General features: G+C 42.3%; 1 protein-coding gene across 1 annotated transcript in view; it reads right to left on the bottom strand.

Annotated features, from left to right (window-relative positions):
* The window catches only part of LOC127643858 (polycystin-1-like), an 81,455-nt gene that overhangs the window by 38,818 nt on the left and 27,376 nt on the right, over positions 1 to 15,261 (bottom strand). Inside the window, exons 5-12 of the mRNA XM_052126775.1 lie at positions 14,153 to 14,316; positions 13,741 to 14,021; positions 12,055 to 12,448; positions 10,129 to 10,306; positions 6,480 to 6,694; positions 3,838 to 3,959; positions 2,671 to 2,818; positions 772 to 1,049 (exon numbers count right to left, since the gene is read on the bottom strand). Of these exons, the coding sequence (XP_051982735.1) occupies positions 772 to 1,049; positions 2,671 to 2,818; positions 3,838 to 3,959; positions 6,480 to 6,694; positions 10,129 to 10,306; positions 12,055 to 12,448; positions 13,741 to 14,021; positions 14,153 to 14,316 (1,780 nt within the window). The remainder of the gene's footprint in view (positions 1 to 771; positions 1,050 to 2,670; positions 2,819 to 3,837; positions 3,960 to 6,479; positions 6,695 to 10,128; positions 10,307 to 12,054; positions 12,449 to 13,740; positions 14,022 to 14,152; positions 14,317 to 15,261) is intronic.

The following is a 15,261-nucleotide window of genomic DNA, read 5'->3' as shown; positions in this document are numbered from 1 at the left end:
CCAGCGCATTTCAGTTTTTATACCCTCATAAAAGTATGTTATAATGAATGGTTATGATTTGTGATTTGTTGGAATTAGTTTTGTACAGCTCTTCGGACAATGCAACGAATGATTTTCCAGTACAGGCTTTCAGGCAGCTGGCATGGTGCTGGCGAGGGGCAGATGAGTAATGGAGATAATTAACTCTGAACTGAACACCAGCGTACATTAGGGCACTCTGAACCGCCCAACGTTTTCCTTCAAATGCTCCCGTTAGAGTAGAATGCACTCAGGGTGACTTGAGATGAGTCCTCTATACTCACACATACACTCAACCTTTAATTAAGAGCTACATTAAAAGCATGCTAATAAAAGCCCCCGTACATCATCCTGAAGCGTCAAACTCAACTCAAACGATGTTCAAAAACTCACATCTAGAGATGACAAATATACAGTACACAAACCTTCATTCTCAAAAGAGTAGAACACTTTGTCAAATGCATCGTGACAGAGAGACAATCAATAAATCCAGTGTCTTTGTGAGTTTTTATACTAACTAATCATGACTGCAAAAAGCGCTACTTCATTCATGTCAGTTGATTGGGTCCATTTCAGAAATCCATTTGATCAATATTTTTAATTTGGCAAAGCATTTTAAATTATTGTTAATCACCTTTCTATTGCAGATTAACCCATAAACAATAGAGATAAAGATAATTGTGTGTCTCTAAAGCAGTCAGGGCTAGCCAAAAAAGACTGGGGGCTTGAGACACCTCTGTGCTTGTAACTTACCAGGACGTGAGTGGAGGGGCCAGGTGGTAGGGTTAACAGCACCTCCCTTACAAGGCTGTAATAGGGGTACAGGGTGCCTGGAGGCAGAGGGTCAACCCCGGAGCAGTTGGCACAGCGCACAGGGTGGCACGGGCTAGAAAGAGGCAGACACTCCTTCGAATATGGGCAGTACTGGCGTCCCGCAGGGCACGATGAAGATGCTGGCGGAATGGACGTATCATTAATCCAGTTATCATGGGGCTGGCAAACAGTGATGGGGGAACAGAGGTCACCGCAACCTAAAATAGAATGTCAAAGGTCAAAAATGAAAGGGATATTGGGAAGCACATCCGTTCGTATTAACCACATCTACTATACTACACAACTATACATAACATAATTACTTATCATGCACACAATCAAAATGATTAAATTATTATACATCATTCTTTCTGACTGTACTGTATAGTGATAATAATAATAATAAATTCAACCACTGGTTTTTTTGTTGAATACTTGCTCTTTTCCAGTTAAATGTTTTTATAATAAAAATGCAGTATATCATGGCTGCAGTCATGAATAACAAAGCAGTTTCAAAATACTTTCAAAATATTATATATATATATATATATATATATATATATATATATATATATACACTGATGAGCCAAAACATTATGACCACCTGCGTAATATGCAGTTGGTCCCACACGTGCTACCAAAACAGCATGGACTCTACAAGACCCCTGAAGTTTTGTGGTATCTGGCACCAAGACATTAGCAGCAGATCCTTCAAGTCCTTTAAGTTTGCAAGGTGGAGCGACCATGGATTGGACTTGATGGTCCAATCGGTTTGAGATCTGGGGAATTTGGATTACAGGTCAACATCTTGAACTCTTCATCATGTCCCTAAAACCATTCCCGAACAATGTGTGCAGTGTGGCAGGATGCATTATCCTGCTGAAAGAGGCCACTGCCATCAAGGGGTGTACCTGGTCTGCAACGATGTTTAGGTAGGTGGCAAGTGTGAAATTGACATCCACATGAATGGCCGGGTTTCCCAGCAGAACATTACCCAGAGCATCACACTCCCTCCACTAGCTTGTCATCTTCCCACAGTGCATCCTGGTGCAATCACTTCCCCAGGTAAACAGCACACACGTACATGACCATCCACATTTATTTCATGTACAAAAGAAAATGGGACTAATCAGACCAGGCGACCTTCATCCACAGCTCCAAGGACCAGTTCTGACGAACGTGCGCCCATTGTATGCGCTTTGACGGTGGATAGGGGTCATCATGGGCACTCTGTCTGTGGCTACACAGCCCCATATGCAGCAGGGTGGATACTCTGTCGGTAGACACTCGCCACTGCTGACCAGGAACACCAAGCAAGCCTTGCCGTTTCAGAGATGCTCTGACACAATACAAGTTTGGAACTGCATGAGTGTGAGTACATGACGACAGAACGTTATTCTGGAAGTACTTTTTCTTTAAAAGTCTTTGTCCAGCCCGTCGATTCTCATGTCTTTATGTTTGATCGATTGGCGTTTGTCTTTCTGCTCTCTCCACTCATGTTGTATTGATCAGGAGGAAGCAAAAGAGGATTTTGTGTAAATCTGGTCGTGCACAAGAGAGTGACCTTGATGACTCCCGTGCTCTGTCTCTTTAAGCATCCCTCTCTCTCTCTCTCTCTCTCTCATGGAAATCTCAAGAATCATTAGCTTTTTAGGTTGTTAATTTCGGCTTTTAAGTGTCTCTGGCCGTGGGTTGAGAGAGGTAAACAGTGTGAAAGATAAACTGTTTGGTCCTTCTGTTTATTTGTTTTTGTGGGTTTATTTAGCTATATTTTGGGGCGAAAATTGTCCCCAGAAGCGCGCTAAATCTGACAAAAACTCAATGCAACATGTGTTTTACCTGGCAGCAGAGGGCGTGTGAATCTCGGGCACTGTGGTCGGTACACCTGAAAGCGCAGCTGTGTTTGTGAGCTCAGAGACTGAGTGATCAGCTCCAGAGAAGATAGTAGACCCGCTTGAAGAAAACTCAAACCAGGGAAGAGCAACAGCTGCAAGGCACACAAAGTTGACAAATTATAACTTTTATCACCACAAAAAACATTTGAACGAGACTTTACTTTCTAGAAGTCCACAGTGCTACAAAATGCCCAAATGTAAAGAAACACCCATATGGGGGCCGGGGTATCTCAGCGAGTATTGACGCTGACTATCACCCCTGGAGTCGCTAGTTCGAAGTGAGTTCCGGCCAGGTCTCCTAAGCAACCAAATTGTCCCGGTTGCTAGGGAGGGTAGAGTCACATGGGGTAACCTCCTCGTGGTGGTGATTAGTGGTTCTCTCAATGGGGCGTGTGGTGAGTTGTGTGTGCATCGTGGAGAGTAGCATGAGCCTCCACATGCTGTGAGTCTCCATAGCAACCAAATTGGCCGGTTGCTAGGGAGGGTAGAGTCACATGGGGTAACCTCCTTGTGGTGGTGATTAGTGGTTCTCTCAATGGGGCGTGTGGTGAGTTGTGTGTGGATCGGTGGAGAGTAGCATGAGCCTCCACATGCTGTGAGTCTCCATAGCAACCAAATTGGCCGGTTGCTAGGGAGGGTAGAGTCACATGGGGTAACCTCCTTGTGGTGGTGATTAGTGGTTCTCTCAATGGGGCGTGTGGTGAGTTGTGTGTGGATCGTGGAGAGTAGCATGAGCCTCCACATGCTGTGAGTCTCCATAGCAACCAAATTGGCCGGTTGCTAGGGAGGGTAGAGTCACATGGGGTAACCTCCTTGTGGTGGTGATTAGTGGTTCTCTCAATGGGGCGTGTGGTGAGTTGTGTGTGGATCGTGGAGAGCAGCATGAGCCTCCACATGCTGTGAGTCTCCGCGGTGTCATGCACAACGAGTCACGTGATAAGATGCACGGATTGACGGTCTCAGAAGCCGAACTGAGACTCGTCCTCCGCCACCCAGATTGAGGCGAGTAACCGCACCACCACGAGGACCTAGTAAGTAGTGGGAATTGGCCATTCCAAAATTGGGAGATAATGTAGAAAATAAAAAAAGAAACGCCCAGATGTGTGTTTACCTCCACACTATTGGCCGGTGTGTTGGGTAGACACGTCTGTGATGCTGTCGGGTTGCTCAGTGATCTCTGGATATTAAACACAGCGGTGCCCACCGTATACACACCTGCATCCGGCACACGCACTGCACAAATACACAGAGAGAAAGAGAGACATGAGCTCTATCTTCAACTGTCATCTGCATCTTATCAGCACTCCAAATACATTTTAAACAGTATATCTGTATGCATGATGTGTGTAAGTGTGTCTAGTCTAAATTACACTCTAAACATGCATCAGAAAGCACATTATGAATGCTTGTGTTATCAGCAAATCAGCGATCCCACTGAGGCAAAGCTGAGAAGCACTCCGATAAACTTGCACACCTGAGTCAGTTTGAATGCATTTAATTGTATGTAAATGCTCCTTGAGAGGATGTACGTGTGTGTGTTGTGCTCTTCAAGTGTCCTAGAACTGTATTAGTTATATTTAACAATTCACATATTTCTATTAGACATTGGTGCATATGTACTTCACTGGCGATAGGGAAAGTGCTCACTTTTGAGTATGCAGTGAGACAGTTTGGCACTATTGCCATGTCATAAAATTGTGATATCAAAAAATCTTGCTACCACAAACCGCTTTGTAGTCTGTTTGCATTTTGTATCTAGCTGCATTGCTAATTTGCATCCAGCTCAATTCATTACACGAAAATTTGTGATTATTTTTGCGCAAATTATTGTGGGCAACGTTAGCCCAAAGAGCATGCAGGGATGCATACTTGGAAAATGCATTGAATATACAGTAGGTACTCGACCAAAATTATACCATTTACCGCGAGCAGTACTGACGCGGTAAAACTTTAAATTCTGTCTCGTAAGATTGGTTCACAAAATCACCACTAGGAGGCGCAAAGGGACACTTTTGGCAGCATAGTTTAGTGTGGAGAATGTGCGAGTTATTACGATTAAATTTTGATGTGTAGAAAGCGACCTACCAATACAAAATCAATGGCCGCGTTAAAGTTAACGCTTAGTTTGCTCATGACTTGGCCATAAATATGCTTGAATGTCAGCCTTTTCCAATAAATGAAAACTGTTGCGACATAGATATCAGCTTTTTAATTATCTTCTGTGACAGGGCGGAGGGCGCGGCCGGGTCATTATACACACATGGTCCCTTATCAGGCTAATCAAGTCTCCGATAGGGATAAAGGCCGACTGTGGATGGTGGTGCGACGAGAGAGAGATCGTTTACGGTCAGCTGACAGTCATGTGTGTGTTTGTGTCTTAAGTTTTTCATTAAATTATTATTGATATTATCAAGCCGGTTCTCGCCTCCTCCTTTCCGTTGATCCCTTTACACTGGTGCCGAAGACCCGGGGAGGAGGAGGGAGAGTTCTCCCATAGTAGAGTTCTCGCCACTACCGTCCACCGCAACGGAGGAGCCCGGCCGCTTGGAAGCGGAGGAACGTCCGCCGACCGCGAGGGGAGAAGGGGCTCCTAACAGTCAGGACCGCTGCCAGGGGCGGAGGAGTCCCCTACCAGCCGTTGAAAGCGGTGGGGTATGAGACCGCTGACCGCGAGCGGGGAGGGGCTCGCTGCCGACCGCCTGGAGCAGGAGAACCGCTGCCAGGGGCGGGGGAGACCCCTTCTGTTCCCCAAGAACGCAGTGGGTGTTCCGTCCGCCAGGGGCTGGAGGACTGCCTCCGATCCGCCAGGGGAGGCGCGGCTGTCGTCCATTAGAGGGTGGAGGAGTGGCCGAGGACCAAGCTACGGCGTATCGGAGAACTGGCGAATAAGTGTTTTTTTAATTTTTTTATCTCTCTCTCATTGCCGGTCCGCATTGGCCTTTTCCCTCTATTTGACATTTTACAGTGTTTTTTGGGGGGTACTACACTGTTACAGGAAGTACCCCCCTATTTTTATTATTTCTGTTTCCCTCCCGTTGTCCCCTCCCTCATTCAGGTAGACGGGGATGACCTGCCGGAAGACGGGGCAAAAGGCACGCCCCTTCCCGGGGAAAGAGGGGGGGGGGTGTACGTAATGCCGGGACTCCCCAGCCTGAGAGAATGAGGGAGGAATTTGGCAGGGCGGAGGGCGGGGCCGGGTCATTATTATACACACCCGGTCCCTTATCAGGCTAATCAAGCCTCGGAGAGGGATAAAGGCCGACTGCGGATGGTGGTGCGATGAGAGAGAGATCGTTTACGGTCAGCTGAGTGTCTTTTATGTTTTTCATTAAATTATTATTTATATTGTCAAGCCGGTTCTCGCCTCCTCCTTGCCCTTGATCCCTTTACATCTTCATAGAAATCAAAACGAAAACACATTGTGAACATTCATAATTGGATTTGCTAGGCCTAATGCAAAAACAACAACAATGCATTTAATCAACGTGTTGTAATTGACCCGGCAACTTTTTAAACAAATGATTTGGGATGCACTTGCCCACTAGCTTGCTGAAATGACACATTTTACACCAGCATGAATTTCCATGCTGGTTCAGGCTAGTTTCTGATGCTAGTGGACCACTTGTAGCAGCTGTTTGGGACAAAATGTTATAAATGTTAGAGCCATTTTTTAACTGGTTAGGACACGTGTTTGACGGTGCTGAGCTCAAGAAATGCAGTCCAATGTGTGTGTGTGGCTGTAGAGATGTTTACCTTGGCTAGTGAACTGGCAGACAAAAGCGCGTTTAGCGGTACAGGAGTGTGAGCTGGGCTGCCCGCTGTTGTCCAGTGAGACACAAACATTTCCCGGCTGCAGGTTGGCTCGGTCTCTCACGCCCTCCTCACCCGCCCGAAACTCAGAATTGTCCACCCAGCGCAGAACACGAGGAGAGTATTTATCACTCAAACCCAACCACACACCACGCTCCCTGTAACACACCAGCAACATCATTACTAATGAAAGGTATCAAAGATCAAAGAGCCGAGAGGAAAATGGATTGATTGAGCTCTTAGTCTCAGATGTTCAGCAGGAGAACAGAGTTGTAACATGAATGTGGATTGCATAGCTCAGATCATCTGCTCTTTGAAGAATTAGATGAGAAATAGAGTTTATATTGGGTTATTGCATGTCAAATCAACCAAATTTTCAGAAACGTCCTTCAATTTTTGGATTTTGTTTATACTTTTTCTGAAGAAAGTCAAAGTCACACCCATCCAACACTAGGTGGCGCAATAAATGAACAACTCTGAATCCGTACGGGCTAATATCAAAATAATGATTCCTCTGAACCCATCAGAGACCCAAAATGAAATATCCATTTATGCAACAATTTTATAACCTGCTGCTTCGAAATTGTCAAAGGCTGCTTGTATGTGCATTTAAAAGACACACACACAAAAACAGCTTGTTTTTATTTCCACCCAAAAATGGGCATTTTCAACATGGTATAAGAAATGATCTGTGGGGAATTCTGAGCTGAAACTTCACACACACACACAAACACGCACGGCACCCACGCACACGCGCACACATACACACACACGCGCACACACACACGCACGCACACACACACACACAAACACACACGCAAGGGCACCCACGCACACATACACACACACGCGCACACATGCGCACACACACACACACACGCACACAAACACACACGGGCACCCACGCACACACACACACAAACGCACACACACACACTGGCACACACGCACACACACACACACACAGGCGCACGCACACACACACACACACACACACACACACACAAGCTTCAAATGGGCTGAAACCAACATCTCACATCTGTGAAAACTACAAACGAAAAAGAAAAACGCAAAACAGAAGAAGAAACGGAGAGAAGGAAGAAATAAAGGAGGGAGAAAAACGAATCTGTGCCAGTAAAAAAACTATAAAAAAGTGTTCTGTTCACTTGTGTGTTTTTACATAAGACGGGGTGGGTGGGAAGTGTGTGTGTGTGTGTGTGTGTGTGTGTGTGTGTGTGTGTATGCAGCCCATCTGGAGCATGTTAGAGCGCTAGAAAACACACTTCTTCAACACTCTGACCGTGTCTCATTGCAATCCCAAGATTCCAGAGAAATTATCTTGAATTACTTTATTTATTTTTTCTGAAACAATTTGTAAATAGATTATTTTGGAGCATAAATGTTTTTTAACCCCTTAATACGTTATCTTCAAAAGTAAATACATTTGGATTTTCTGTTTTTTTTATTTTACTGGAAAATAAGACAAAAATACTAAAAACATTTTTATCTTTCAGTATTTACAAACATAATATAATAAAACAAAGCAAACAATGCTTTAGTAGCTCAGTGTCAAATTACAGAACATAAACAAAAAACTGAGATAGACTTCTAATATTCGACTATAAATGTTTGCTTTTAATGCACATTAGGACTGAAAGATAATTACAAACAGAATTTATGTTAAAGACAAAAAAGAAGGCTTTGATTTCATAAATGTTGATGCTCACTGGATTTTACTGATCATTCAGGGAATTTATAGGGGGCAAATATTTTGGTGCACTAGAGGGATTGTAGACAATGGGACAACAGCCTTAGACAGCCAGAGTAGAGTACTTACTAGTGCACTAGGGTTGAGAAATCTCAAGCTCGTTCTGCTCAGTGCAAGCTCTACCCTCAAATTAATGATGGGTGTGGAACACAGGAAACACACACACACACACACACACACACACACTTCCATAGATAAACACACATAAACACACACACATAACAGCGTCTCCTCCCTGCTGGAGTGTCACATATTTCCACAGCTGTGTTTCTGCAGATGTACAACACCTGAGTGTGTAAGTGTGATGTGCCAGACCACGAAATGTGGTGGATTTTTATTTTGTAAAGTACTTTATGTAGTTTTTATTTTGTGTATAAAACCAATTTAAATATGCATTTAAGCATAGGCCTTTAGATCAATCAACTTTTCAAAACATGAGAAAAATAAATTGCATATTAAATACAATTTTAAATAAAATAACATTTAAAAATATAAAATAAAATAGAAGTTAATAATTCTTATTTATTTATATAAATAATTTATAATAGTGTCCAAAAACATCTCCAAACAAATAAAACATAATAATCATACATAAGATCTAATTACACATGCAAACACAACAATGACTAAAGGTTTGCATAGCATGCAGACATGATTTTAGTCATGAGATTTCACAGAATGAGTTTCATTCTGTGTCATTTGAGGCATCATTGAGTCTGTGTCGTGTGTTTGGCGCCATCTCCTGGTGGCCATATGTAACATTGTGCTTCATGTGGATTATCTAATGATCTATACATCTGATTATATTGTGTGTGGACTTGATTGAAAGATAATCACCTCATCTAAACAATAATATGTATTAAGCATATCGGTTATGTTTCCTTTATTTTTCGGGAAGTTATAAGTGAAAACGCAGCACATAAGCAACACCAACACAATGGTCAAAGACATATACTTAACTATTACTCAATATATTGTTATCTGTGAGTAAAACAAATAGGCAGGTTGTATTCTACTCTTTAAGATCTTTCCAACAACATATGACACATGGATATTTGATCAGTTTGATGTTTTTACTGATTTAAATCACATGTATGGTACAATTCTTTAAAATAAACAATAATAAAAAAACTTCTGATTTGTCTGCAAATTTCAAAGTACTTGTTCATTGTTGGTCATAATGCATACATTCATTGTAAAGTAGAGCTTTTAAGCTTTCAAACGACACATATATAGTGTAGGTCAAGACTGAAGTTATTCATATTTTTACTATTTGTTTTCTTATCCAAGCTTAAAGGGCGAAAAGCCAAGGATCTGATTAAAAATACAAACAAATCACATGAAAAAAACAGACGTCAAAAACATCCAAATATAACCCTTTGAAAATGAGGTTCAAAGATGTCAAAGACATTATCTCTGGAATTTAAAAATGGACACTAAAGGCGAATTTATCGTTCGTTTAAGGCGTTCGTTTCTGTTCATGCACGTCACTGAAATTCTTGACCTGGGCTACTCGAACAATGTTGATGATTGGTTAAAACTAATCGTGGGTTTGGTTTGGGCATGGCATTCTTTTCTTTATTCGATTTACTCAACACACTGCTTTTAAAACAACGTTGTACGTACTATAAATGCAGGATTAATTCGCCGCGAGTTCTTTAGTTCATTTAGAAGAAGTTCAGCTTATTCCATTGTGTAAATTGGGCTTTAGAGACATCTTGATTGGAAATGTATGCTAGAGAGACGTTTCATTGCAAAACTGTGAAGCTAGAAGTGAGTTAAAAAAAATACTTTTTAATGACGTTTAAGAAATGTCAGACTCACTGTGTGATTCGAGGGGCCAGAAGGTCTCGTACGATTTGGGAATGCACCACAACGAGTTCTCCCCCACGAGCAGAACAATTGCGCCTTGCGTCGGACCAGCTGACTTCTTCCGACACCAACAGGAAACAGCGGGATGAGTCAGCGTGATGGATCGCACCTGGCAAACACAGCGGCTCCGCTAAAGAAAGAAAGGGAGAGTGCACAAGTTCATAATTCTTGATTATTTATGACAAGGCTTTTGCTGTAAGTTATATAAAACATGTTCAGAATCAGACAGTATCTATAAAGAGTTGCTTCAGTTGACATTTCCCTTTGTATGAAACCTTTTTTCCTCGTTCTTTCTTTTGGGAATGGTGCTGTGCGCTCTTATCTGTGCTTTCAAAGCAATCAATGATGGACAGATCTCCACAGGGCCCGAAAATAAACAAGAGAATCTTCACATGCCATCGCTCGACAGGAATGATGTAAACACAGCCTTTGTTACAAAGAGACACTTTTTGGTCCCTTTTTTGATCACGAAAAAAGCACATTTCATAGTCCGGCAAGCTTGTGTTTATACAGGCTTAAATCTGAGCTGTGAAGTGCCCAAACCCTCGTAAAACCATCAAAGTAGACCAGGCTTCAAACCAGCAAAGACCAGCAAACTAGCTTGTGCTGGTTTAGATCATGAGGTTTAATTTCAGTTAGGGGCTGTTGACACTGATCTCATCTTTTTCATGAGTTTTTTTATATGAATATGCACTAGACGGATGTATTGACCATATCGGTGCATCTTGTGTTTTTTCAGCATCTCACACTAGAGCAATGTTTTTTAGATGCCTTGTCAAGTTAAAAAGTACATCAACTTTTAACACGTCTTCAGACACCTGAATTCTGTTCCGTTCTGGCCTTTTTTTAATGCAAGAACGGCCGTTAAGAAGTTTTTTCTTTCAATTTGCAAAGATGTTCCAAATCACTTATAAGTTTCCATCTCAGTTAACACTGAACATTTAACACGTTCACACCGAACGCATTTGTTTTTGTCCGTCTCCTCTGTTTTCCAATTGTTCTCCCATATAAACATGCATTAGATGGACATTTCAACACTGGTGCTTTTTTTTTGTTAAAATGCAGCTTCAAATTAAAGAGCAAACTTTTGAATACATGTCTTGAGACACCTGTGTTTTGTTCCATTCGTTACATTGCGTCAAGCTTTTTCAGTGCTGCCTAAATTGTTTATTTTCAGGAGGGGTGTTCCAAATCAGTCACTTATGGGGTTCTATCTCAGTAAGGGGCCGTTTACGTTCACATGTAAACGTGCTAGACGAATGTCTTTGACCATTCTAGCTACTTTCTCAGCATCTCACACAGGGGCGGCACTTTTTTTTAGAAGTTGCGTCGTTAAAAAGAAGTTCAACTTTTAAAAATGCATCTTGAGACAACTGCGCACTGCTATTTTGGTTGCGGTGCATCTAGCTATTTTTAGCACAATAAATACGTTCGGTCTGAACGGCCCCTTAGGATGCTACCTGTTTCAGCAGGGGTGTTCCAAAACAGTCACTTATTAGGTTCCATATCAGTTAGGGGTCGTTCACACCGAGCACACTTTTGTATCTGTCTGTGCCGTTTTAAAAAATGTTTCCCATGTAAACACGCCCTAGATGGATCTTTTTGACCATTGCCGCAGGTCTTGCTCCATTTCCAGCATCTGGTTGATTTGTTTTTCCAGCTGGTGTGTTCCAAAATTAGTCACTTATTCAATCTCAGTTAGGTGTTGTTTACTCCGAACATGTTTTTGTGTCTGTCTGCCCTGTTTTTCTATGCAAACATGCGCTAGACGGAATCAAGAACACATTTGGTCTGAACAGCCCCTTCCCTATGCATCTGCAGGTGTTTAAACATAAATGACTGAGTGCATGCACACATTTCTTTCTTTTTCTTTCTCACCTCTTGCGATCTCGGTTCTATCCTTCCTGATTTGCCAGTCCACAGTCACGCCCACTCCGCCCCAGTTCACCAGACTCACCGCCTCCTCCAGGCTCTGATTTGCTACGATCATTGATGGGCAGTGGAGCTCCAGTCGAGGGGGTAGTTCTACACTCACGTTCCCCTGTGCGATGATCTCCTGGTGGCCTGCGGAAAGACTCACCTGGGCCTGGTATTTTCCAGGGTGACCGTACTTATGCCTCGCTGTCGTGTTGGGTGTAGAGGTGTTGACCCGAGGTGAAAGGTCACCGAAGTCCCATGAGAGAGACACCGGGTAGACAGAAGAGGCGACGGATAGGAGAGCCTCAGAGTGGATGGATACACGGCGAGATGGAAGATAGGCTGAGAAATTCACCTGGCGGATGAGATTTCCAAAAATGCTATGTTTAAAATGTATGCAAAATATAATGGAACTGATCTCAGAACAGGAAAAAACATATGATTGGCTGAAACCCAATTAGCATTCTTTTACAGAGTATGACAAATGTGCTGCGGGGAACTGTGAGGAATTTAACCATTTTGGTTCTAATTCCATTTAACAAAAGAGGGAAACATTCTGGTTTCAGAAGTAAAAATTCCATCAATTTTCCATTGGGGATTTTAACAATTTCGGTTCTAATTCCATTTAACAAAAGACGGAAACATTCTGGTTCCGGAAGTAAAAATTCCATCAATTTTCCATTGGGGATTTTAACAATTTCGGTTCTAATTCCATTCAACAATCGAGTGTTAAAGTCTGGTTCCGGAAGTAATAAGTACATTTTTATTGAATAATAACATACATTTTGGTCTTTTCATTATGCAAAGCTATTGGATGCTTTCAGAACACTTGGAATGTAGAGCACGAGTCGTATTGACTACTTTTAAGTGCTTTCATTTATTGATTCAGTAATTTTTTATTTTATTAATAAGATTGATGAAGATCTTCTGGCTTCTCACCCCCTGCATCTGATTTTTTGGAGACAACATCATCATCTTCATCTCATTCAACTAAATTTGAGCCAGTATCACTCTCTCATTTGGTAGACATAGTCGTATGAAGCCAGCTTCCTGTTCTATGGACATTATTCCTCCCTCTCTTCTTTTGGAAGCTCTGGACAAGATAGGCCCCAGCATACAGTCTATAGTACACAGTTGCCACAGTTTTAAACATGCTGTGGTCAAGCCCTTGCTTAAAAACGCAAACCTTGATCCTTATGTTTTAAATAATTATCTTTTCTCTCCAACAGAAAAGAAAGACAGAACTTTCTCAGTTGAGATTGGGAATTCCTCCTCTTCTTCTGCACCTTTTAGCCGTGGAGTACCGCAAGGCTCCATTTTAGGCCCTGTTTTGTTTTCATTTTATATGCTACCTTTGGGTGCCATCTTCAAGAAACATAGAATCTCATATCACTGTTACGCAGACAACACCACTAAAATCAAATGATACCTCTGCCCTACAATCTTTACTTGACTGTCTTGAGTTTTTGGACCTCCTGACCCTACTGCTATGGTAACCAGTAAACTAGGACCATTATCCTCCAACTTACACTCAGACAGATACATTCTGTGGTCAAAGGAAGCTTTTTTCAGCTATTGTTAAATTCCTGTTGATTCACAGGCGTTTGATTACAGATAGGCCTTTGCATGTGATCTTTTGGCACACACCTGAAACACATCGTGTGCCACAGTCCAGCCGCACTCCTTCATAACCACTGGGTCAGAACACGCGGTTGTGCACTGCGACTCGCTGATGTGGTTGGGCTCAGAGTTTGTGCTGCACAGACACTCTCTCTGCTGACCCAGACCGCCGTAACGCTGATTCTCATGGAAACATTTCGAGTTGCAGTCTTCACGCGAGAAATGACCAGGAGTGGAGGAGGAGAAGATGACCAACTCCACGCCTCCCACGTGCTCCTCATCCTGCAGACATCCCGCATAAATCAGAGCTGAGAAAGACAAAGGAACGACCAATTATAAAACTCAGCATGATCTGTCTTATAATGTCTACATTCCTAGACTTAGAACCTCTTAAAAAGGCAGGTAAATAGACCAACATTTGAAATACGCAATCACTCACTGCAGATGTGCTTGCTGACGTTGAGCAGTGGTTGGTTCTTCACCTCCGCTGGGCGATCACACAGCATAGAGTTGGGTTTTTTCACTCTAACGCCTTGTTCCTTCAACCAGCTAACCAACGGCACTAGCTTACAGTCACAGACAAACGGGTTAGAGCTCAGATCTCTGATGAAGAGAGACAGATAGAGAAAGAGAGACAGTCAATATTGACAGACTGGCATAGGATGAAAACATTTGCAATCGCACAATCTTCTTCAAACAGTAAATGTGCAATAAGAAAACCAAATCAGAGTGCCACAAGGGTAGAGCTTATTTGACTTGTACACAATTGACGGCACACAACAATCTGTTCTCCCCAGACACAAAAGTTGTCCAACAACACAGCACTCTAATCTATAATTAATTTGGAATTGAAACAAGTTCATCAGGGAGATTTTATCGTGAAAATAGCACAAGAGAAGTTGTGTTGGGAAATCTACAATGCTATAAAAGTCACACTTTGTGCAATTGAAAATGCCATAAAAGTGTGATTCAAATATGACAGAATGAATGTAGTCTTTTGGCTTTTATGATATTATTTTGCATGCTTCACTTGAGGAGGTAAAACAAATGGCTTTTTTATGGGTTATTATCGAAGTCTGACAGTGTGCAGATTATATATTTTCTGCTCTGTCTTGTCTTTTCTTGTTTGGGAGTCTTCCCGTTCATAGGAGATTTTTAACATGGTTTTTCCTGGGTCAAAAATGATCGAGTAGCACCAGTGATCCCAATCTGCGCTCTTCTGTAAATACCGGGAATCCTGCTGGTCTCCAGAGATAGCGGGCACGACACACATGAAACACATACGCATGTCAGATGAAAAGCTTCATCACAATGCTTTCACAATGCCATGAAACCCTTGTCCATGTTTCTTACATTCTCTCAGTTTCATGTGAAGCACGCTGCGCACATTTATATTTACATATCGCGATAGAGCAAAATCTCTATCAACTGACACTTTATATCGTCATATCGCCCAATCCTAGTGCTCATAGGTGTTTACATTTCGATGTCAAAAGTAGAGAGTAAATCTCATGTAATCGCAGGTTTATTCTGTTGTCGTTATTTTGA

The sequence above is a fragment of the Xyrauchen texanus genome, chromosome 5, assembly GCF_025860055.1.
Source record: "Xyrauchen texanus isolate HMW12.3.18 chromosome 5, RBS_HiC_50CHRs, whole genome shotgun sequence".
NCBI lineage: Eukaryota > Metazoa > Chordata > Actinopteri > Cypriniformes > Catostomidae > Xyrauchen > Xyrauchen texanus.
The sequence above is the reverse complement of the archived record's forward strand: the minus strand, read 5'-3'. Positions and strand labels throughout refer to the sequence as shown.